This window comes from Penicillium oxalicum, chromosome II (assembly GCF_001723175.1).
Source record: "Penicillium oxalicum strain HP7-1 chromosome II, whole genome shotgun sequence".
Classification (NCBI taxonomy): Eukaryota; Fungi; Ascomycota; class Eurotiomycetes; order Eurotiales; family Aspergillaceae; genus Penicillium; species Penicillium oxalicum.
Genome location: NC_064651.1, coordinates 1,952,477 through 1,976,705, shown reverse-complemented (window position 1 = coordinate 1,976,705; position 24,229 = coordinate 1,952,477). Strand labels below are relative to the sequence as shown.

General features: G+C 51.5%; 7 protein-coding genes across 7 annotated transcripts; 5 read left to right on the top strand and 2 right to left on the bottom strand.

Moving 5' to 3' along the window:
* Positions 1–694: 694 nt before the first annotated feature.
* On the bottom strand, positions 695–1,318 carry POX_b02580 (uncharacterized protein; the record flags this gene model as incomplete). Its single annotated transcript, XM_050111493.1, has 5 exons — positions 695–773; positions 827–870; positions 914–936; positions 1,005–1,099; positions 1,284–1,318. The coding sequence occupies 5 exons, from the start codon at positions 1,316–1,318 to the stop codon at positions 695–697; spliced, it is 276 nt and encodes a 91-aa protein (XP_049971839.1).
* A 3,502-nt stretch (positions 1,319–4,820) lies between these two features.
* Positions 4,821–7,816, top strand: POX_b02579 (uncharacterized protein; the record flags this gene model as incomplete). Its single annotated transcript, XM_050111492.1, has 3 exons — positions 4,821–5,877; positions 5,941–6,173; positions 6,242–7,816. 3 exons carry the CDS (start codon positions 4,821–4,823, stop codon positions 7,814–7,816), a joined length of 2,865 nt encoding a protein of 954 aa, XP_049971838.1.
* Positions 7,817–9,001: 1,185 nt separating this feature from the next.
* POX_b02578 (Protein yippee-like) lies at positions 9,002–9,423 on the top strand (the record flags this gene model as incomplete). The annotated part of the gene is made up of 2 exons (XM_050111491.1): positions 9,002–9,100; positions 9,190–9,423. The coding sequence occupies 2 exons, from the start codon at positions 9,002–9,004 to the stop codon at positions 9,421–9,423; spliced, it is 333 nt and encodes a 110-aa protein (XP_049971837.1).
* A 789-nt stretch (positions 9,424–10,212) lies between these two features.
* POX_b02577 (uncharacterized protein) lies at positions 10,213–11,691 on the top strand (the record flags this gene model as incomplete). Its single annotated transcript, XM_050111490.1, has 6 exons — positions 10,213–10,349; positions 10,433–10,579; positions 10,654–10,753; positions 10,827–11,291; positions 11,373–11,494; positions 11,589–11,691. The coding sequence occupies 6 exons, from the start codon at positions 10,213–10,215 to the stop codon at positions 11,689–11,691; spliced, it is 1,074 nt and encodes a 357-aa protein (XP_049971836.1).
* An 888-nt stretch (positions 11,692–12,579) lies between these two features.
* Positions 12,580–13,875, top strand: POX_b02576 (RNA-binding protein rnc1; the record flags this gene model as incomplete). The annotated part of the gene is made up of 1 exon (XM_050111489.1): positions 12,580–13,875. The coding sequence occupies one exon, from the start codon at positions 12,580–12,582 to the stop codon at positions 13,873–13,875; it is 1,296 nt and encodes a 431-aa protein (XP_049971835.1).
* A 2,429-nt stretch (positions 13,876–16,304) lies between these two features.
* Positions 16,305–19,160, bottom strand: POX_b02575 (uncharacterized protein; the record flags this gene model as incomplete). Its single annotated transcript, XM_050111488.1, has 3 exons — positions 16,305–18,697; positions 18,750–19,043; positions 19,079–19,160. The coding sequence occupies 3 exons, from the start codon at positions 19,158–19,160 to the stop codon at positions 16,305–16,307; spliced, it is 2,769 nt and encodes a 922-aa protein (XP_049971834.1).
* A 2,331-nt stretch (positions 19,161–21,491) lies between these two features.
* POX_b02574 (uncharacterized protein) lies at positions 21,492–21,677 on the top strand (the record flags this gene model as incomplete). The annotated part of the gene is made up of 1 exon (XM_050111487.1): positions 21,492–21,677. The coding sequence occupies one exon, from the start codon at positions 21,492–21,494 to the stop codon at positions 21,675–21,677; it is 186 nt and encodes a 61-aa protein (XP_049971833.1).
* Positions 21,678–24,229: the final 2,552 nt, after the last annotated feature.

Sequence of the window (24,229 nt, the reverse complement as noted above, 5' to 3'; positions counted from 1 at the left end):
ATCTACAATATTCCCTGCATTTAAGCCCCTATTTTCACCTACTTGAACATGTTATCATATCAGACATCACCATCGACGGCGCGTATGATATACCACTTGTAATACAATCCAGACTCAAAAAGTCTGAACGAAGTGGTTGCACCATCGACGATCCACACTCTGCGAACGGTTTCCCAGCAGGGCCGTTCCGGTCAAATTAGACCACGGTACAGTGCCACACGACCAAGGAGAAAGGTAATTGTTCTTTAGTCGCAGAACCGGATTGCTACAGGCCTTCTCTCGTACAGTAGATTATGTATATGCGTACACACGTCAGCATATGTACACAGGTCAGAAAGTTTCCCTTGCCCCGCCTTTGTAATTTTATCTGGGCTGCTTTCATCTTTCTGTATCATTTTCCGTAGAGCGGGTCACAATGGGTTTGATCGGATGATGCGGATACTCTGCGGCGTCGGCGCTGAGTGCGATTTATCTCCGCATAGGCATAGGTAGGATTGGATAAGCAGCGTGCACGGGTTGGATCTGCGGTGCGATGAGAGATTTGTTGACTTTTAGACAGAAAGAACAGCAAGGGAGTTATAATTTTCAAAGATTTGATCATCGGCCCGTAGAAAGGAGGACGACCTTAACTATCCATCCTGGTATATGGCAGGGGTACTTTTATTTCACACACACAACTACAAGGCTACTCTACCTATATAGGTTTGGGATATGTTTTGAGCAGCCAGCTCCATAAATCATAGATGCCCTTGACCCTGAACATAAACTGCCGTCTATTTCGAACAAGTCAGTACAGCAACACTATCGACTATACAGTATTCAATACCTGTCAGGATATTTGTCGTAAAGGTGACCGGTGAAAAAGATTTTCTGTTCCGATCGTGCAGTCAGTTCAAGTATGTACGGTACATACCTGTCCTCCCACCGGAAACCCTACTGAAATTCATGTTGTGTATCGTGAAGTGCCCGAGTCTCTTGCAGCGAGCAGTGGAGTAGGTTCACACTCCACCACGTCAGACATTTTTGTCTCCGGGCGCTCCTTAAGCCAGTGGATATTCGTAGGTCGTGCACGTCACCTAGTCGTTTGTCATGATTCATGCTGTTCGTATATACAGATGATGGTCTACAGTTGATAGATCAGGTTATCCTCACCGAGTGACCGGATATCACACGGTAGAATTGTGACAAAAAAAGTATGGGCAAGTCAGTGACTCAATTTAAAGGTGCAGCTTGCAGTGAGGATGTCGAGCTTTGGACACAACGCTGCTGATTATCCGACATACGACATTGCCAGCTGAGCAGGGAAGAAAAAATCCATTGTGTGGTCTCCACAGTGAATTAAAGTGGTGCTAATCAGCACTGCGATCTCGTAAGTAGAAGACTTAGCAATCTTTTCATTGGGTAAAGTCTGGATGGGGCTGGCAGAGACTCAACCACGGGTTCGGGTTGATTTGGTCGGCTGGCTTTCCCCGTCCCCTTTCGATTCGACATTCAATGCTCATCATTCGAGAACTTGAAACGCACACTTGAAAAGGGACTCCTCCAGGAGCTAGGAGCAGTCGGACTGTTAAAGAAAAGCCAAAGCCACCATCTGTCTAGATATGTTCGTGGCCTTTAAAGATCAGGTTTCTTCAAAACAGACATGATTGATCGGAGTTGCAGGGACGTACGATACACAGCTATGCTCCATCAGGTGTAGTGTGTATCTGAAGTGGAGACTACCCGCTCCTGGACGGGGCATACAGTACGACACTCCACCTCTGTGCAGATTCGGCACAGATGTGAAGGCCACTACCGTCACCTCTTTGTATGACAGACGGTATGTGTATATTTCTACACACAAAGGTGCCTGTCTTATACATAATTGTGTGTGTGTGTGTGTGTGTGTGTGTGCTACCCAGGGCTCGACATTTGGATTGAAAACCTATATCGAATATTTTGTCCACACATACGGGTTGCCACTACGTAGAACCTTGGTTTGAATCCTGAATCTTGCATGTCACTTTACAAGTGGACTGGTGTCTTCCGAGTCATCTCAAGTGTGATGTGATGCTCCTCACTGCCCAGCACAGATACCTCGCGTAAAGGATCCCTTCAAATCACGAAATTTCCTGGGGGCCAGCCGCGACCGAGGCCATCAGCAATGCCGTCATCACTGCTTTCGCGTCCCACACATGAGTCTGGTTGAAGGATGCGATCCAGAATGGAGGCGATCTACAAATTCACGAATCTGGTACAAATTCCGACCACAGGTATGGAGGGCCGGCTCGGCTGGTGGGGGTTGAGCGCCGGGTAAATATGGCACGACTTGAGATGGTAAAGACAACGAGAACTCGCCGCTTGAACTTTTCGAGTACCTTCTCTAGAAATCGACAGAAATGGATCATCTTCATTCGGAATAGGATTGGAACTGTCACGCGACAAGCATTGGTTCTCACCTGTTGCAGTGATTCGAAAGAAACATCTTCGCAGAAATTGGAAGCAAGCTGACTCGAGTACTTCTATTTATTTTTTATCAACAACTATGTACAATGTAAGCAAAGTGGCATCTGCGACCAGCAATTCACGCCCATCGAAGACCTTGTTCAAGTTCCTGAGGAGCAGTAGTCCATGACCAAGGCCACACAAATCTATCCAAGAGCTGTGCCTGAGCAGGAAAACCTCTGGTCTTTCGTTGCTATCAAAACCGAGAAAGTCAAGCCAAGCTCTGGGAGCAAGTCCCGACCAGATGTCTCCGTCCAAATTCATCACCGATTGGTTTCATCATCTGGACGTGACGCGAAATGCACACACCGAATGGCTTGGTAGGCGTCGTGCTACTCAACCTTATGCCCCTGCGAGCCGGGGAAAAGAGAGGGGCTGGACCCAGTAAGGTTTCGGGCCAACTGGTTAGTCTACTCGGATGTGGATCAGACGCTTCCAGTCTTCCCATCACAGATCAGGGCAGAGAACGCTGTACTCTGGTCGGACCAAGATTAGGTTTTCTATTAACCCGTGCGCAGCTTGTCGCGATCCAGATGATGTAGCAGATATGGGTGAGAAGACACGTGAAAGCCCGCGATCGTGTCACGCTAGTGTTCAGGTCGGGTCGAGTCCCAAACAATTACTCGTCGAGTTTGGACATTTAGTACAGTACCTGTGTACTGCTACAGTGCCTTTTTATGAGGCCAGTGCATCCCGTTTCCGGCCCTTCCTCCGCCTCGAGAACTTGGCACGAGCGGCCGTGGCCCTTTCGAGTCTTCGAGGTTACTGCGGTCAGATTGATGCTAATTGAAATCGTGGCTTGGAAGGGTCCTGCTCCGCCCGTTTTTTCTTTGCTGTTAACTCGAGCCATCTGAGCATAATGGAGAGCTCCAGTAGATAGAAAGCTCTAGTCTTGTATAGACCGCAGTGACTCCCCCCGCCCGCCACATTTAGCCCTGTCTTGTGTACTGACCAATGAAAGCACAAAATAGACCGACTCCCTCCTTGTCCTCAGCTGGATGCTGTCCCTGGCCCGCTGAGGCTGACCAGTTGACGCTTGAAGGGGCAAGTAATGCCGTTTACAGTCCAGCGAGACACCAGCCGCCAATCAAGCTCATTGGTGGATGATGCATGGAACAGGACGACGACTAGGTTCATGGCGAATCGATGAATGTCTTGCCATAGAATAAGAAACATCTCTCACCGGGCAAAAGTAGAGAATTGTCTGACGTGGCAGTGGTCTTGTGGCAACACTGCCTTGGTGAGCAAGCCGTTTCCATACCATGTCAACCGACGGTCATCAGGTCGCGCCCCTGGGAGAATACGTGGTCGGTTAGCGACGAAGTCTCCGTGCCCGACCGTGTGTGCCCAATGAATGGTCGATTGGATATCCGAAGTCCTTGCTGCCTCTTGGACTGTCGTCGATGAAGTTTTTCTTGACGTGCGGTGTTGTTCAAGACCGCTGATACTTTGGAGATGGAACTGTCCCATCCCACAACAGACACTTTGATAGGACTTGAAGCGATTTCATCCAGGTAGCCCAGCAAGTTTCCTCTACAGAGATCCATGTTGGAGTGACATGGTCAATTGGATTCATGCACCCCTAGCGCTGACGGTACAAGCTTGATTCACGTAATGCTGATTATCTCGGACCTGCCCCTGATCAAAATCTCCACACTGTTCCAGTTAGCATCGGAAAAATGCGACATAGAATACATCCCAAGACATTCGAACGTAATCATATCGCTTTCAGTGGTACTCTAAGCTCGAAGACTTGATTCTTAATGTACACATTCAAGGTTCAATTGCATTAGGGTTATTCAAATGGACATCCAGGTAGTGCCCTTTCCATTATTTCGTCAGATGATTCTTAGCATAATGGGCTATGCATGTGAGGGTCGAGTCGTCTTTGAGGTGAAGATGCCTGGACGTGAGAAATTTGCGGTCTCTGTCAATCAAGATTGTCTGGTCAGGAGTAGATTGACAATTCAATGGTAGGGTCGGGTCCGACTCAGAGGTGCAAGCCGCATCTCTCGTCTGTGATGCCTTACTATCCAGGCACTCTAAAAAGATTACGGATCACGTGAGTGAATATTCTCCGCAAAGATAATCCGGCCCGCTAAAATTTATCGCAAGGAAAAAAAGATCGCGCATACAGCCTCAGCAGGTATCGGCGATCTCGTCTTCGATAAGCAGCAAAAATCGAGATGATTGCGTGAGAATTTGAATCGCAACACGTGTCAGAGCCGCATTGAAATACAAATCCTTCACACTACAAGGTTGCGAACCGAGAACGAGATCCGGAAGCCGTCCCATTCAACTTCGAGAGGCTGCATCTTCAGCGCCAGAACGCAGCCATGGATATTCACCGCTGTCGATTCGTGTCCTATAATCCACAGGCAATCAACGCACTTGCGTTCTCCCACCCACCATCTGCAGACCTCGCCGGACGTGGTGTGCCTACCCTTCGACTAGCGATTGGCCGCGCGAACGGTGACATTGAACTATGGAATCCCATGCGTGGAGCTTGGTTTCAGGAGAGTGTGCTGCGTGGCGGAAAAGATCGAAGCATTGAAGGCTTAGCGTGGACGCAGGATCCTCAAGAAGATGGCCCAATGAACTCCAAACTACCCGGAAAGCTGCGCCTGTTCAGCATCGGTTATTCTACCGCCGTTACGGAGTGGGACCTCGAACAAGGGCGTCCTCTGCGTCATTCGAGCGGAAACTATGGGGAGATTTGGTGTCTGGCCGCTCAACCGCAGTGGCAGCCTACCAAGAAGGGCGCCAATGGAAAATTCCTTCCTCCCGCCGAGGGTGAGTATCTTGGCCAGCATCTGGCGGCGGGCTGCGCGGACGGATCAATTGTCATTCTGTCCACAGCGGACAACGATCTCAAGTTTCTCCGGGTGATGCGTCCGTCGACGAAGAGAGCCCGAGTTCTCAGCGTCACTTTCCAGAATCGAAACACGATCGTTGCCGGCTACGCCGACAGTTCCATCCGCCTTTTCGACATCCGAAACGGTCAACAATTGCGTACAATCTCACTGGGAAAGGGTCCTTCGGGGGGTCCGAAGGAGCTGTTGGTTTGGTCGGTGAAGTGTTTGCCAGACGGCACAATTGTCTCGGGAGACTCGGCGGGCGAGATTCGGTTCTGGGACGCTAAGAACTACTCTCTTATCCAGCGGATACAGGGTCACTTGGCCGATGTTCTTGATGTCGCCGTGAGCGTCAATGGTGACACGGTCGTGAGTGGTGGTGCTGACCAGAGGACCGTGGTATATCGCAAGAAAGACGTTGAGAAGGGCGATAAGAAAAGCCGATGGGCCGAGGTCATGCACCGTCGATACCATACACATGACGTGAAGACTTTCGCTGTCTACGAGACAAAGGAAATCAGCATTGCTGTGTCAGGAGGTATGTGAAAGACGCGTCAGTATTGCGAAAGGAGAATGGCTTGCTGAATTCAAGTAATCGCAGGTCCTGATGCCACCCCTGTTGTGCTTCCTCTGCGCGAATTCGGCAAAGAACACCACCGAAAATTATCCAGTCTCCCACAAATTCCTCAACTCTCTTCAGCACCGTCCTCGCGCCTGGTAATGAGCTTCTGGGATCGCGAGGTCAGTCTTTGGCGGGTCTCCCGGGGACCTGCTTCGTTGAGCGAAAACATCGATGGCCAAAGACATAGACTGGTTGCCAAGGTTCTGATACAGGTATGCTTTCTCATCTGTCTACTTACGTGTGGAATTGAAGATGCTAATGATTCGCGCTGCGAAAACAGGGTGAAGAAAATATCACCTCCGCCATGCTGTCATCAGACGGCAAGCTTCTTGCTGTCGCCACTATTTCTGACGTTAAGCTCTTTGCCGTTCGCAAACGCAAGGGTGACGAGAAGGGCGCTTTGCGAATTCAAAAAGTCGACGTTCCAAAAGCTTTCTCCGAAGATGGTGCTCGTCTGGTGGTAGTCTCTCCCGACAGCCGCTGGCTCTGTATCGTTCGACCCAACAGTGGCATCTCGGTGGCTCGCATCCAGCCAGGTTCTTCGATCTCAGAGAAGCCGGTGGTCATGTCCCAGCTTGCTCTTCTCAAGCGCGTGAAGCGTCACTCTCGCCATGAAAAGGCATCTCACGGCACCCTGGGCGAATATGAACGCACGATTCGATCCTCAGTCTTTTCTGACGACAGCAAGATGCTGGCGGTCGCTGACATTTCCGGATGTATCGATACATGGGCTTTGGAAGACGTTACCGCATCGAATGGGAAGGGCTCGGTCGGCGCTAAAGTCTCTTCCAAGTCAGACCCCGACTCTTCGGATGAGGAGGATGAGGAAGATGACAATGTGGTCTTCGACAATGAGTCATGGCAGCCCGCGGCCTCGGAGTCTCCAATCCCACGAATGAAGGCTGGCATTACCTTGCTCTCCTTTAGACCTCAACGGCCGCTTTCCAAATCATTGACCAATGGCAATGGTCACACCACTTCCGCAGCTGCAGAGGACAGGCTGATGGTCGTCACCAGTGAACATCAACTGATCGAATTTGAGGCGCGCAGTGGTAAGCTTTCCGACTGGTCTCGACGCAATCCCAAGGCCTACCTTCCGGCAGAGTTCAGGGGGGTCAAGGATCGGGCTATGGGTTGCTTGTGGGATCTTTTCGAAGGTCGCGAGCGGGTCTGGCTCTACGGGACTTCTTGGCTCTGGATGTTCGATATGAAACAAGACTTCCCCTCCCCTGAAGAGTTCAAGGGTAAGGATGAGGAGCCCTCCCAGCAGCTTGTGAAAGCCTCAAAGCGCAAACGTGATGATTTCGACGAGGAGGAGGAGAAAGACCGCAAGAAGCCCAACAGTGGTGCCGGTGATAAGATCGCCCGGGGTCAGATGGACGTTCACATGGGGACCAAAGTGCGCAAGATTGTCGGTCATGACGAGTCCCAAGGCGAGTGGATCTCACTTGATCAGGAACGCCCGCGTAACATTGAAGATGACGAAGCCTATGAGTATGATGAGAACTTTGCCGCTTCCAATCAAAACGCTCTCGCTCGTCTGCGCCGCGAAGATGGTTCTGCGGCGGAGCTTGGGACCCCCCAAAAGAAGGGCAAATCAGTTGCTGTCATCGGATCTGCCGACACTCCGAGAAAGCAGGTCGCGTCAGCCAGTGACTCGGCCGCGCAGCCTCCACGCCGTTGGTGGCACACGTACAAGTACCGAGACATCCTCGGTATTGTTCCTCTCGGCGGACCCTCCAGCGACGCTGAAGAGGAAGACCAGAGCCCTGCCGATCACTTGGAGGTGGCTGTCGTCGAGCGGCCCATGTGGGACGTTGAGTTGCCTGGTCGTTACCTGAGGGACTACGAATAGTTCTTTCCGGTCCAGGAGAGCGCTTCTTAAGAAGCTGGACGCGTCGCAGCTCGCGATGGGATCCATGTGTAACTTTTGGGCAGCAAGCATGCTAAAGCACGTTTCTAGGCGTTATATCTACCTCTTTCTTGTACAGGATTATAATTGGATCTCCTCAAAATACATAGACTCATTCATTGGTCCCATTCAATTTGTCTGCCTCAAATTTCCAACCATCACCTGCTTTGTTGGGCTTTCGGTAGATGAACGTGAGGCACGTGGCTCGACTGGTTCTTCGTTGTCCAAGCGGCTCGTGGGCCAGATAAGGCGTTCCAGGTACCTCCTTGGACCCGTACAAGTTTCTACTTAATAGTAACTACTAACCACCAAACAATACAAGTCACCCCGGGTACTCGTCTGTAGTGACTCGAGAACTTGACTTCAGTCAGCGGAGTGGACGGAAGGGGATGCCATCAGCTGTGCCGGCAGCTGATCAGGTCCAATGCGGGCGAATGCGGGGTGTCCCGCCTAAGGCATCCAAACACGAGTTGACCTTGCAACACTCGATCTCCTGTTCTCCATTGCAACTTTCCATCTTTAAATTCGCTTGCGGTAACTGCACTCGTATACTCTCCTATAGCCTGTTTTGAAAAGCTTGTGGTAGGACAGAGGTCTCCATCTTCAGTTCCTGCGCCTTCCGCCTGTGAATCCCGAGTCTCTTCTCCGACCAAGTCTTATCGTGCGGAGATCCCAGTTATCACCAAGACTGTCAGTCGCCCGTCAACGCTGATTGTCCATCGCTTGCACACCTGTCGGGACTCTTAGAACTCCTGGGCATAGATTGGACCATTGGTGACAGAATCAAGCTTCCTCTGAAGGCGGCCTCCGCGACTCTTCACCGACCGGGCGGGGCTGGTTCTCGCCAAACGGTCATTGCAGAAGCCATCCGGTTGCTATACATTGGATCCAACATCACCAATAGTAAAGAGGCCGCTTGTGCCGTACGTGTTTTCAAATCAAAGACCACGCGGGCCTCGGAGCCGGTGTTCGAACTGAGATTCTTGTCGCCGACCGTCTACTGTTCTTACTTTCTTAGTTCTTCCGTCTACTACGCCTTCACCTCCTCCATTCACTCCCCCCCCACTGCTAAACCCCCGTCAGAGCTACGAAGCCACTCCTCCTGAGAAGTCTGTTCATCTAGCTAAAATGGGCTTGACATACAACGTCTACTTGACCTCCAACAAGATCTTTGGCTGCAAGTCATGCCAGACACATCTAGCAGACTATAATGATATCATCAGCCGCGTGAGTATAGCCTCGTCTGGTTCTCAATTCCTGGATCATGATGCTTCTACTTCTATCAAGTTAACTAATGCTTGTGCCATTGTTCACAGAACTTCCGTGGCCAGCATGGTAAAGCGTATCTCTTCAACAACGTCGTGAATATCACCCAATCCGATCCAGTTGAGCGCAGCATGACAACCGGTCGCCACATTGTTCGTGATATTTCGTGCCGCCAATGCAAGGAGACTGTGGGTTGGAAATACGACAAGGCCTATGAGGGCAGTGAGAAGTACAAGGAGGGCAAATTCATTCTCGAGGAAGAGTTGTTATGTCTGGTGGCTTAGATGCCCATTCATCGGAATTGAATCCGCCTCAAGCTCCCTTGATCATCATACCCAGGATTGAGCCTACGTTCTCATCATTTTCGGGCTATTTCCTCCATCTTTCTCCTATTCCACTCGTCAGCGGTGATTCACATTGTCTGTTTGCCTCTTCTCTTGTGTTCAAATACCAACCAACGTTCAGCCGCGACTTGAATCCGGTGCGCTCATATTACTGTTGTGCAGCCCTCAGTTCTAGTTGGTATTCATTTCGTTTCGCCGGGTCAAACTGCAGGAAAGCTATCTTAAATGTCTCATTTGGAGCGCTAGGTATCGATTTGGGTTTTCGTTGAGTCTGCGGTCTTTACAATACAAGCGTTTGAACTTGGGGCATATGATTGGAGGTACCACCTCTAAATGTGCAGAGAAATTAAAAAAGCGTGATCATGTATCTATTGACGTAAAGCTGCGGGCACGGCGTTCTTAATGTAGGTTTGTCTGCAAATTACTATCAACCCAGAATTGCCTAACAGGCACTAAGCCCTATTGATCCACACCTACCGACTAGCTAGTTCGTAGTCAAAGCTACTTTTCTCTGATTCAACACTGTTATAGACGATGATCTCAGACATCAGGATCCATCATGGTCATGCCAGACTGCAAATATTGGTTCTTAGACCCACCAGCCTGCAACCGACGGATTTCTCGTGCCGATGCCGGAACCCACAAGTTGTCTGGGTGAACTGACAAGCCACTCATACCGTTCACGAGACAATTACACCCGACTCTGTCAGAGTAAGAACAGAAATCACCATGGCAAGCACTGGTACTATGCAGGCGGTGGTCTTCAAGGAGCCATACAAGGTTGCGGTCGAACAGCGCCCGGTTCCTCACGTTCAGGACCCCGAGGACATCGTTGTCAAGGTGGGGTACACGGCGCTGTGCGGAAGGTGAGTCTTCTTCCAGTATCCCGCGAGTTATCACTAACCATCAAGCGTGCGTCCTCGGGAGATGGCTGATATGGATGAACCAGTGATCTGCACAACTACCGTGGCATTGAGCCCACCCCCGAGGGTACCATCATGGGTCATGAGTTTATGGGTGAAGTCGTTGAAGTCGGTTCCGCTGTGAGAACCTTGGTGAAGGGGGACCGGGTGGTTAGCGCCTTCACTACCTCTTGGTGCGTGGTTTCTTTACCCACTGAAAGTGTTCCGCTTTCGACTTTCTCAAGTGGTTCTTTGACTTACATTCTAGCAGTGGCAAGTGCTTCTACTGCAAGCAAGGTTACTCTTCGCGCTGCGAAAGGAGCACTCTCTTTGGCTGTGAGAAGCTAGGCGGTGGTCAAGCTGAATATGTGCGTTGTGGTATACTCGGGACTCTTTGAGAGTCTAAGAAAGTCCTAAGTGCCCCATCTGACAATCGTGTAGGTTCGTGTCCCTGATGCCGAGGGTACCGTGATCAAGGCTCCGGAGGGAGTCGACGAGAAGTATCTTGTCCTCATGGGAGACATTTTCCCCACCGGCTATTTTGCAGCATCCAATGCATTCAAGAACAGCACCCCTGAGCAGATCGCAGAGCAGACTGTGGTGGTCATCGGCTGTGGGCCCGTCGGTCTCTGTGCTCTGATCAACGCGCTCGAGTACAAGCCGAAGCACGTGCTCGCCATCGACTCCGTCCCCTCCAGATTGGAGCTGGCCAAGTCCCTTGGTGCGGAGCCATGGAATTTCATGACTGATCGGGCAGGGCTTGACAAACGAGTCCTGGAGCTGACCGACGGTCGCGGCGCCGATGCTGTGATTGAGGTCGTGGGCTTGAGTCCAGCACTCCGCACCGCATATGATTTGGTGCGGCCATGGGGTGTCATTAGCAGCGTGGGAGTGCACAATGCAGAGGTGAGTGCTCTGACTCAATTACGGGCTACTATCCAAGTCTCTGTGATTACATTGCATTGCTAATCCAATTGCTCCTTGTAGATCCCTTGGAATGGTGCCGATGCGTACAATAAGAACCTCACGGTGCAGATGGGCCGTTGTCCCGTCCGCTCCGTCTCAGACAAGGCCTTGGAGGTGCTGAAGAAGAACCAGCATAAGCTTGGGTAAGTGACAGTGACTGCTGAATCTGTATCACTATGATCTTTCTCTCCCGCGTTTCCAAATTGCAAGGTTAACTTTCCCCCCCCTTTTCCTCAGATTCATGACCGAAAAGGTCATGCCTCTCTCGCAGGCCGTTGAAGCTTACGAGCTGTTCAATGCTATGAAGGTGCAGAAGGTCGTGTTTGTTGCGGATCAATAGGTTCAGGCGTTGCCATTTGGAATAGTAGACATCTGGAAGCCACCGGCAGTATTCCAGTCCAAAACCATCTGTCCCGGTGATGAACAAAACCACATTGAGCGATATCATCGATGAAATGTGAACACTATATAAGAACTTCTATAGCACAGTCCAACTGAACTCTCTTCTTCTTCTTTCCACGTCTCATCTCCAATTGTGCACGTCCAGCAGCACCCAAGAGAGAGCTCCCCCAATCGGTGCCAGTGTAACCAGACGAGAACCGGCGACCCTCACCAGAGTGCGCACGCGGGCGGAACAACTGGTGACTCTCCGCCTCAGTCCACCAGCAATCCCTTCCCACTCTTCCACAGCATCTCCATCCACCTTTCATCCACCTCACCTCACCTCACGTCACCTCACCTCATCTCCTCATCCCCTTTTCCCCGTGTCTCGTTCCGTCTTCCCTCCTACTCACTCCTCCTCCAACCTTCTCTTTTTCCTTCTTCCTCTTCTCCACAACCCCCTTCACTCGGTGCGACCCCTCGTCACTTTCCCCTCTTCACCCACGTCAATTTCTCCACATCCATCAGACACACTCTTCGGTAAGCATCCCCTCTACATGGAGACTGCGATCTCGCGCAATCCACTCTCATGCCTCAATCCATGTTGTGATTGTTCCACCAAAAAATTTGGATCAAAAAACAATGACCTCTCCCCCCCCCCAACACACGCGCGACGCGATTGCTGAACTCGAGAACTAATCTCGTCGTTGTCCAGTCAAATTCCCCGCCGTCCATCTCGCCGCGACCGTGAGCCAAACCACTTGCGCTTCTCTTCCCGCCTCCCAACCCGTTTTTGAACCATCAAGGCCCCTTCTTTTTCTCAAAAGCAACCACCCTCTCTATCACAATGGAGGCTACCGAAGTTCACCAAGCCCCCGTCCCTGTTGATGAGCCCATGAACGACGCCTACGCCGAGACTGGCGAGCAGGAGCCCATGGATGCCACCCCCAAGACCGAGGAAGAGTACGCGCAGTCCATGCTGACTCTGCGTGCCATCGTCTCGTCCAAGGAAGCTGGTGTCATCATCGGCAAGGCTGGCAAGAATGTCGCTGATCTGCGCGATGAGACTGGTGTCAAGGCCGGTGTGAGCAAGGTCGTGCCTGGAGTCCATGACAGGGTTCTCACCGTCACTGGTCCTCTCCAAGGTACTGCTCGTGCCTATGCTATTGTCGCAAAGGGTCTGCTCGAGGGCGCCCCCCAGATGGGCATGGGCGGCGTTGTCTCCAACAATGGAACCCACCGTAAGTCGTTCCATCATCCCAATACCCTACCCAAGGACCCCGCCCGTCTTCCCTACCAGAAGGCTACATTGGCCCCTCCCAGACAGTATCTGTACTACCCAGGACATTACCCCGGGCACTATCCAGGACACTACCCCCACTACTCAGGATTCCATTCTTACGCGCGGCCGCGATTCTATTGCAATGCTAACTTCCCTCAAGCTGTGCGCCTGCTCATCTCTCACAACCAGATGGGTACCATCATTGGGCGCCAGGGTCTGAAGATCAAGCACATCCAGGACGCGTCTGGCGTTCGCATGGTCGCCCAGAAGGAGATGCTTCCTCAGTCTACCGAGCGGATTGTTGAGGTGCAAGGCACCCCCGAAGGAATCGAGAAGGCTGTCTGGGAAATCGGCAAGTGCTTGATCGATGACTGGCAGCGCGGCACAGGCACTGTTCTCTATAATCCTGCCGTTCGCGCATCTCTCGGTGGCGCCCAGCCCGGTCCTCAGGCCCCTGCCGCTGTGCCTTCTGGCAACGGCTATAACAGCCGCCAATACAACCGCACAGGCAATGGGGCCGACTTCAGTGACAACAGTGGTTACAGCCGCCGCTCCAACTCCGACGCCGGAACTCGTGGGTTCCCCTTGGTGACGGAGGATGGTGATGAGATCCAGACTCAAAACATCAGCATTCCTGCTGATATGGTCGGTTGCATCATCGGTCGCGCGGGCAGCAAAATCACCGAGATCCGCCGGAGCTCTGGAGCCCGCATCTCGATTGCCAAGGCTCCTCATGACGACACTGGCGAGCGCATGTTCACAATCATGGGCAGCGCCTCTGCTAACGAGAAGGCTTTGTATCTGCTGTATGAGAACCTGGAAGCAGAGAAGACTCGTCGCAGCCAGCTGCCCCAGGAGTAGATGTTTTTTTTTTGCACCATCATTTGCTGGCCTCGGCGGAGAGTCGATCCGGGACCGCTTGCACGGTCCTCTTCGTATTTTTCTCCCACAGACCTTATGATTTGAGGCCGTCGGTCATGATCTGCGGCGGTCTCGTGCAAGCGAGCTTTCTTCCGTTTTTTCCCTTCTGTGCCTTCGTCTCTTTTCCGCCATTCTTCCTTCCCCCCCCCCTCAGATCCCCTCTTTCATCATCTCTTCCTCCTTGACAGTTTCTTCGCTTTTGTGTTTCTCCACGTTACCCCCCTTTTGATGTTCTCGTGTGTGCCCGGTGTCTTGCTCTGACCCTCTTTGGAGTGAGCGATTGCTTCTTTTATTGTTGATTTCGGAGTTGGCCATTCGATCCGTCTCTCCGCGATGCGCCGATCATACGAAGGTTGGCCTGGTCATTATGGGCGGTTGAATACGCGTTTGACACACTTGTTTCCCCTTCCGAACTGACAACTGAGTTTCCCCCGTTACGTCAGTGGTAATTCGCGCTTGCGGATTACCTTTTAGCAGAGCTTGCTTCGTGCATATGAGAAGTCGGTCAACACTGCAACGCCTTCTCCGCTAGTGGTCACAATTTCTTCTATCCCTACATATTCATTCGCATCCTCTTGCTCCCTCAAACCCGCATTCTCCGCCAACATGTGCAATCAGGAGAAGAGTCTGCCATCGACCTGCTGCTTGTCCTCCTGGCTACACTTGTGTTTTTTCACAAAGCTCAACCACCATTACCTCGTTACCTCAAGCCCCCCTGCGAATCTCTGTATCATGCGTCTCCTCCACCTTTCACTCCAATTTGCGCCTCTCATACTCTAAAATTAAAACTCGCGTCTCCTCCCCGTCCCCCTCTCCCCCAGCTATCCTGATTTCCGTCACTCGATTTCCTCTTATTACTCTTCTCCACGCATCCTCTTCCTTTTCACAAGGCTATCTAGTTATCCCGGTGTCCCTGGCATCTGCGTGGCAAGGCCCGAGTACACTAAATACCAAAGAAATCCGCTTTTTTAAATTTCGGCACAACTTCCGCGACGTTTCCATTTTCCCCTCTAGAATCACGAAGCCCGGGTATTCTTGACTCGAAACTCAAATCCGGTGGTGGCATTCACGTAGGTAACAATGCTAGGGATCTAGGGATCTAGGTACATTGCCGACGATATATACTGTAAGATCTTTCTAACCCAGTCGTACTAAAGAGAGAAGCTCTTGACTTGGATCTTGCAAAATACTTGTCAATCGTTTGAAGAAGCGCCAATGTAAACAAACACCGAAACAACATGATATGATATGCTATGCAGGCATTACCACAAATCTTGGAAATCCAAAGATCATTCAATTCGTCAATCAGATTCGTTCCATATTAGCAAAGGAAGGAGACAAGACACAGCGGAAGGCGAAAAAAAACAAAGGAATGAACAAGCCATCTTTGAAAGACGGAGAAATCAATAGCCTAACCCCCGAAAAAAGAAAGAAAGTTGTACAAGGTAGTTCAGAGAGGAAGAAGTGGAGGAAGAAGAAGAGGAAGAAGAAGAGGAAGAAGAAGAGGAAGAAGAAGAAGAAGAAGAAGAAGAAGAAGAAGAAGAAGAAGAAGAAGAAGAAGAAGAAGAAGAAGAAGAAGAAGAAGAAGAAGAAAAGGATAAGAAGGGTAGTCCGCTGATGGGATGAAGCCAGATGAACGAAATCGGGAGAGCTGATGGATCTGGGTTGTTCCTGACATGACTTTTACTCCTTTGCATGACGCAGTATGTTTGTGGATGGGGAAGTGAGGTGGGAAGGAACGCGAGAAGTATGAAGAGGGAGTGGTGGGATGCATAAATTGGCTCCTTGGGAAAGCCAGAAGAGAATGGAAAAAGGGACCTCTTGAACGTGTGTCTGTATGAGCTGTCTTTCGACTGGTATGCACAGAGATGAAAGGAGACGCATGTCGCGTCTGCCATACTGATCGAGCGACACCGACAAGAGCTGTTCATTGGTGACAGTGCATGAGAACAAGATGGTTTGGACACGACAAGGTGAAATGCACAAATGAAACACCCAGAGGGGAATGGTGATTGGAGTCGTGACAAAGTAGAGAAGGGTGATTGAGAAAAGAAAAGGGTGATGCTGAAAAGAAACAAAGAGAAACAGAACATAGAAAAACTCCAGGTGCAACGGAAAAAATGCATGCATGTGAATCTAGAAGACTCGAGAGAGGAACGCTGGATGGGACAAAAATCCCATTAAAAAGTCAATGCGGGGACGCTTCATGTTCATGCAATATCGAGGACGCGTTATGGAGGGAAATGATTGAAACAGAATAATTGCCGAGGGCAAGCGCATCACCTTGTTGATAGCGTTGACCCTCGGCGCAGAAAAAGTGCCTGGCATGACAAGGACGTAGAGGCAAGATTGCTGCTGCCAACATTGCCTTAGTCGATACTGTCATCCATATTGAAGGATTCGTCCGGCGTCACGGCCGAGCGGCGTCGGAGCCCAAAACGTCGTGTGTCCAGGCTATTCGTGCGAAGACGTGGCTGTGTAGTAGGGGTGTAGTTCGCGGCAATTTTGGCGGCAGGTACACTGATCCGGCTGCGAGGGACGTCTTGTGGGTTGAATCGAGTGGGCCCTTCGACCACCGAGCCCGATGTGGCATTGGGTTGACCAGACGACAGACCGTACCGGCGAGATCCTGCCTGAATATTCGAGCGTGGAACCGCGGGGGACTGAGCAGGCGTTGCGATGAAGCTACGGCGATAGGAGATGTTCGAATGAGATGAAGGAGTCGGTGTTTGAGGCTGAGCTTGTGGGGACGCCGCAGTTCCAGAGGGTAGATGTTGATACTGCGAGGTACGCGGTGAAATGCCCACTCCCTGCTCTCGCTGGTCTTGTTGTGCGGCAGCTGGCACCGATCGCGATAGGGAGCGTCCCAGAGAGAGTCGTGGCTGAGCTGGTGTGGGTTGGGCCGAAATGGGTGTCTCTACCTCGGTCACAGCTCTGGCCAGGGACCGATTGAGCGGGCTGGTCATCTCTGGGGACTCGTCATCCTGCGCTAGCCTGCGACTGCGGATGGATGCAGACAAGCGATGAAGTCGACTCGGCGGCGGGGCTACGCTGGGCGATTGGAGCGATCTATTGTCGCTCGCTGCCGGAGTGGCCGTGCTGATGAGGGACAGCCGACGGGCTTCTAATCGACTAGTGATGCGGCTGCTCGTACTCGGATGCCGCTCCAGAGCCACGCCCTCCACGGCAGCCGTCCGCTGATGGGAGGGGCCTGCCGCCAACGACTCAGTCTCGCCGCCGCTTGCCCGCGGTGGCTGTGCTTCGAGCACTCGACTGGTCGACGCCGACCGATTTCTTCGCAATTGCTTATCCGTCAGGGCCAGGCACAGTTCCGTCAGGCTGCGACAGACACTGTCGGCTTTGCGACGAGCAAGTCTCTCGGGCGAAATGTATCCACCTCCGCCTCCGTTCACCACGGAGACCGTGCCGGAGGGGGCTGCATTGACGCCCAGCATGGTGGACAAGGCCAAAGCATCCTTGATCGTGGCCTCCAGCGCGGTATACACTTCGGGGGAGAGCACTTCTTGAGCCTTCGTCATGGCTGATTGCAAGAGTGGATGGACCGGGTTTTGCGCCGGAGATTCATTGTCGGCGGAGGGCGAGCTGGCCTTGCGATGGTGTCTCGGCGAATTCGACAAGACGGTCACCGTTGTCGCGGCGGTGCGTGGTCGTTCCTGGGAGGCACCCGTGATTGCTTCATGCGACGATGGGGGCAATTTGCCCGTCAGCTCCAGTTTGCGGATTCGGGATTTCAAATCGTCCAGTTCGTCCCAGACGGTCGACGGCGCATTGGTGGATAAGGTTGATTCCGTTCCATCGCGCGCTTTGTCCGTGGCTTCTTGTCCCCGTTCAGTGGGTTCCGACGAGGACGGTAGACGGCCACTTCGGCTCGTAGACAGAGTCGATCGTCTCGGCCGTTGCTCGTGAATCGATGACCGTCGCTCACCCCTAGTGGGTGGTGAACGCGGGGAGGTTTCTGGACTCGCTCGGCTGAGTCGACTGCGCGGTACGCCAATGACCGATCGCGAACTGGAAAGGCCGGAATAGCGAAAGCGCGCGGGATCATCAAGAAGAGGGTGAGCGGAGGTGACGGCCGAGGCGGAGACGGAATGACTATGCGACGATGACAGAAGGGTGGGTGAGGCTTTCTGGGCACGCAAGGGGCTCTCTGGGTTGCTGAAGCGTTGGTCGGGCGAAGGGGTGTGGTGTTCAGGTTCGGTATGCGAGGCTGGCGACCGGAGGCTGGCCGGAGGATACCCTAGTCGCGACTGCTTTGTCTCACCTGCTTTGTTAGCAATGCCACATTGTATTCTCAGTATCGCAGAGCGATATTCATCGCACATCTGCTTTGGCGATGACTTTCCCCTTGTCGGAACCGCCACTCCTCTCTCGTTGTCGCCCGGGAAAAGAAAGTCACTCACGCGTCTGAAATCTGCACGACCCAACGAGTCGCGACGGTTGGAATCCGATCGGGCGATATTGAGAAAGACGTCTTCATTTTTGGGACGGGCGTCATCCATGTTTGAAGGATGATTGTGGATGGTGGTGAAGGTGTTGTTGTTATTGTTGCTGTTTGTGACGATGTCGTCGGAGATGGCCTTGCTGGAGCCCAATCGATAAGCACCGTTTACACCGCGATCATGATCGCCGGTTCGAGTCTTTGTTTCACAAGAGACCATGCTCAATGGCAGAGTCCTCTTCACGTCAGGGCGCGGCACCGATTCGAGAGGGGTGTGGTCCTGAGGGTGCCCGGCATTGGGAGCTGAGCAAACGATGGGGATGGTCGTGGACAACGGAGGATTGCGCTCTCGCACCGAAGATGGTGTCTTTGGACGTTTCAATCAAGGCGAGAGCAGGCGCGAGCGTTGTGTAATGGAGGCTGGGGACCACCAAGCTTGGAACGGACCGTCGGGACTGGTGCGACCGTGAGGAGGAGCAAGAGGATCGTTTCGAAAGCACCGTTTCGACAGGGTCGAGAGGGTCGAGAGCGGGCGTTTCACGACCAGCGGCGTGGGTGGGTCTGCGACTCTTGGTCCGGGCCCTGAACAGACGGAGAAGCTGAGTTTTGGCCGCGGCCGTGAGGCGTGAGCTGAGCGGATGAGGCTGGTCTATTGATTAGCCGTGGACACTGGACAAGGTGGACTCGGTGGAGATGACGCCGGTGGTCGCGTCTTGAACACTGGGTAGTGGGCACTGGTGCGGTTTGGAGGAGGCCCCAGGGTCATGACGATGTGAGGTGGAAGAACTCACCTCTTTGCAACCCGTCCAGCCACGAATCCAGAGGGGCGTTTGACCATTCAACCCGTTGATGTGTCTTTCTCTCTGTTCTTTCTTGACAATTTCTTTCTCTGGAATTGACGGAGAGAAGTGTAGGGAGGCAGAGCAGCCCAGTGTTGCCAGTCACCGCTGATTCTCTCGAGACCACAGGAGCTGCAAGATGGAGGGGAAGAGAAAAGGCTGGGATGCAGCGGACAGTTCGGACACTTTGTACCCGACTGGTGTCCACGAGGACAGCAGCCGAAGATCGGATGGTTTGATCATGGTGCTTTCATCCTGCAGCTGCGAGATACAGATTCAATCCAATTGCAGAGTGGAGGTCAAACGGACCAAAAGAACCAGAGCAGGTGGAGCGAACCTCCAAATACGTAGTTTCATTGCACGTTCAAGAAACCTTGGGTACGGCCATGCTGGGACTGGATTCAATTCTTACTTGTTCCTACTAGGTACAGGGGCGGATGTTGAACGACTCGTCGGATATTCTTTTTTTCTTTTTTTTTGGAGAGAGATCCGGTAGCTCTCCTGGATTGCCAGGATCGAACAAATGAAGGTGCCGTACCAGAAATTGAATGTTGACTCTAATTGAATCGTTCTCTCTTTGCGTGTTGAACCATCCGGGTCAGTCGGGGCTGGAAAGAGGCCGGCCGAGCTCTCCCAGTCGACTGGTCAGCTGGTCAACTTGGACAATGAGCCATTCCGAAGCCAAATCGACAACTGGGACTCTTTCCATACATGTTGAGATTGAATTTTTACTTTTATGGAAGGTTATCAAGGTCATAGTATGCACACTCCGTCAATCGCAAAATACAGCACCTGGTAGGAGTGACTTCTCTCGAGGGACAAGCAACGGGCTAGTACCGAGTGATGTACCAAATCGTGGGCATCATCCAGAATGCAAATAGAAGTATTTGGTTGGTTGTGCCCCAACACAAAAGAATCTTCCAAGGACGAGAGAGAGATGGAAGAGACTTGGGGCGAATTCAAAATCGGTCGACTCTCATCATACATCCGGACACATGAGATGGGTGTTCACATGAACGGGATGCGACACACCGCGTCAGTTGAGGCTGGTGTAGGCAGTTTCAATTCGAGGAGCGATGAGACAGAAGATGTGTGAGAACGTTTCTCAGCCGTAGAAGTCTGCTCGTGAATCTACAATAGTTGTTTACTCTTATCCATGCACAGTCCACACAGATCATTTTCAAGACCAAAATAGTACCCACTACCCACACACTTCCCGGCAGACATAGACACTCACATGGTCTTCTCTTGACCAGAGATTTTAAAGATTGTGTGAAAGAGAAAAATTTTTCATCTCGATCAAGACGAAGAAAAATCCACTAGGGCGATGTCTCTCGTGAGCTGGGACCAACAATATGATGCCGGGCCAGACATCAATGGAGACCATCCAGATCAACCATGGTTCCCGCATGGATTCGGGACAGGCACTTGGGGCTCGATTGATCCGCCGTGAGGTTTCAGTTCCACTATCGAAACACGTGTCAGTTGCGTTCCTCAGCGGAGCCCAGGCTTTCTTGCTTGATTGAAGAATTTTGGTTTCTTTTTTCCCCTTTGCATGGTCGAATCCATGTCTGGAATACAGGACATTGCGCCTGCGCCTTGGATTCTGCAGAAAGACAATGCTTCATGTGAAATCAAACGTCCAGCGTACCAAAAACAGATGACATTTTCATAAGAGACGGTGGATTTTTGCCGACAGTTGACCAGTGAGCGGGTTTTTGCAGTGGACCATGGTCAACATGATTCAGGTGCCCACATGCACTGGGTCAGACTTGATGAGGGAAAAAAAGCCTCGAAAGGAATCAGTTCGTGGGTTAGTTGCGAAAGAGAGAGAGAGAGAGAGAGATTCCAATTGCCCGAGTCCAAATTCAGACAAATGAAAACTCGTATCTGGTGAACATGTCCACCTCTCATAGTCAATGGTCAAGAGTACTCTCTATGATCTGGTCGACTCCCGTCAACAAGGCTATTTGGCGAGGACTCTCAACCTCGAAATACCCTAGTCCCGACTTCACATCACACTTGCAAAACGAACAATCGGAGAACCGTTCGCTGTAGAGCTTTAGCTCTAAATCTTGGAGCTCTAAGCATCTGCTTGATGTCCCCAAAGGCAAGATGAGCGAGAACGTGTGCAGACACGCATCCTAAGCTCAGTTCATGAATCCGTGTGAACGAAAGCAAAACAATATCAACAACTGTGCCCTGACTTGCTTCGGAACGGTCAACTGTCACAGGCGTGGAGCTTGGAGTTTGGAATCATGGCTCGGCAAGCTCAGACCTGCCTGACACACATGGTGATATGGATGAAACCCCACAACTCTCAGTTAGACGGTTCGGAGGCCACTTCAATTAAGATGGTGGATATCCACTATTTTCACTGGGATTGGCGGGAGAACGGTTTCTTTGAGCCCGTAGTGTGTCAAGTCGTCAGCTGTTTTTGCTAGAGAGTAGAGTACTCCGTGCTTGTGGTTGTGTCAGGCCTCGACAGGTGATTGAGGAAATCAACCTGGACCGATGGATTCAGACTGCCGCCGACGAGACATCAAGTCTGACAAACGATCACATAATTGAAGATTATACTTTGTTTTCCTGGAACCTGGTGGAGATTGAACGGCCATGCGAGTAGAGATGAGAGACCACACATGCAGCTGACTAGTCCTTCAAGAGGCTGACGGACTCTAGCTTCAACCTGATCAGAAGACTTCACTTTACTGCCGATGCATCAATCAGCCATGTGTTGCCAGAACAAGGCCGTACGAATGGAAGCTTGGTCTAAGGTATATTGGTAGAAGAGCCAGAGCTGAAACCAAGGATACGCAAACGCGTCATTACCCAAGCTGAAACTCATAGACACACCACGAGTCAGCACGAGCCGCACCTTTTATTATGGACGCCCTCCAGGCTCTCGTGTGCTTCATATGAATGGCGGCCTTTTATTGGTTGACGGGTGGATGTCGGGATGCGAGCGTCTCATGGAGACTTGCACGGACCTGATTTAGAGAGCCTCGGTTCTGGGAAGCCATAGTTGTCCGACAGTACTAGGCACATGGAGACCACGCTATTGAGAGCTTATAGGCCATGGTAGTGAACGAGACTATTGTTTTCAGTCATTGATAATCTCGCCTAGCACCCCCTCCCGACGGGCAGAGGCCGATGCCATCAAGGCAGGAGGAGCCCAGTGATCAATTAATGTGAAACGAGCCGCCTAGGAGTATGAGCTTCCCTTCTGAAAAAGGAAATCTTGCAAGTGCCATCTGGGAATAAATTCAGTCTATAATTAATTATCTTGTGCTGCTGATGAATGTGGGAGGTGATCAATGGATGGGATTTTGGGCACCCTGTCGCTGGTGTCTTCCAGAAGGTGGCCGTCGTCTGGGATCCTGTCTCTCTGCATCTCCCCTTGCGTTATGGTCAACATTGAATGTCTATTCTAGGTCTAATTTGTGTCGGTGATCAATTGGGGCTGAGTTTTAAAGTAACGTTCGTAGGTATCACTTCTCACAGGATCATCATCTGGCTTTGGAGATGACGATCATCGCCCTCGCCACGTGAGGTTGTTTTCCAGGCGGCAGGATTTGCTAAGGGCACATACCACTGGCCAGGTGGGTAGTCGTATCTCGTTTGCTTCAGGATAAATTGAGCCTCCGCCAGGCTTACGAAGCCAGATTTCAGAGACTGTAGATCTTGGGTGGATTGTCACTGACCTGTTCTATACCTGGTAGATCCGATGGAGATTGGAGCGCCTGGTCATCCACTCGGATTTCGAGAGTCATCACCGCTTCACATCTGAAAAGTTGAAAGCGTAAATCATAGCTCCGCATAGTAACCTACAGTACTTTTCAGTCCTTTGCTTGGTCCTGAGTGGATGCAAGAACGGCGATCATTGTCCTTACGAATGGAAAATTAGGGTCCTATGAGGTTGCTAATTGGGTTATGGCGATGAGGCAGAGGGGACGGATTCCCACTTTGAGAGAAGAACGAATAGCTTACATGTAGGCGACGGGCATTTAAAGAGTGCGCGCTAATTGGAGCACACAATCGTTGTAGGACAGGTCGAGAGTCGTGATGACCGGGTCGCGCTACAGCATGCTGGATCATGAACTGAATAGAGATAATCTTCCAATAAAAGACGCTTGGACATTTCTCCCCCTCCAAATCCGGGTTCCCGCCGTTCGTCAACGGCGATAGGCTCCGTTCGGATGGTGCCAAGGGAATACTAGTGGCAGCCAGTGCGGGGCTGGACCCGCTGGGTGTGTTTCACAATCGCCTCTTCAGCTCCGGCGACCGTCCCTGTGGTTTCAGATATCGATGGAGGACCAACCACGGTCCACTGTAGCGTCTTGATCAAAGAACTTTTCCAGAGTGATGTGATTCGAGCGCCGCCCTTTACCCCCCTTCCGTCTCTCTCTCTCTCTCTCTCTCTCTCCAATCCCAGTCAAGGAGAAGATGCATATGCAAGTGATTATCGAGTAGGAGTATTTTACTGAGTGCAGGAGACTCTGCATTCTACCTCCACAAGAAGGGGTAAATATAGTATCTTCCAGTGTCACTCCAATTAATGTAGTGTATAACGCTGCTGTGGATGAGGTCAAGTATACTACACAAACGACTTTGACTAGCTGAGATCACAGATTCTGTCAAAGCCAAGCTCGGATATTTCGTCCTCCCTTCATTTCCGAAGGTTCCTAAAGGATCAGGTCGAGTTGGTCTTCGATGATTCAGCCCACCCGCAGTTCGCCTCAGCCCCATCACGTTGCCAGGCACATGTGCCTGGACTTTTTTTTCCCCTTTTGGTTTTGTTTTTTTGGTTTTATTACCTAAGCGCAGTAAATCCACCCGGTCTGGCAGCTCGGGTCCATTTCGACACGACCATACTGGTTGTGCTGGCACTTGTATGAATTCAGAGGCTGGGTGATTCAGATTCTTTGGAACATCTGCTCAAGTGGAAGGGTCTGGCCTCCTTGTCTGCAGGCAGACTAAAGGACGAGACCCTGAC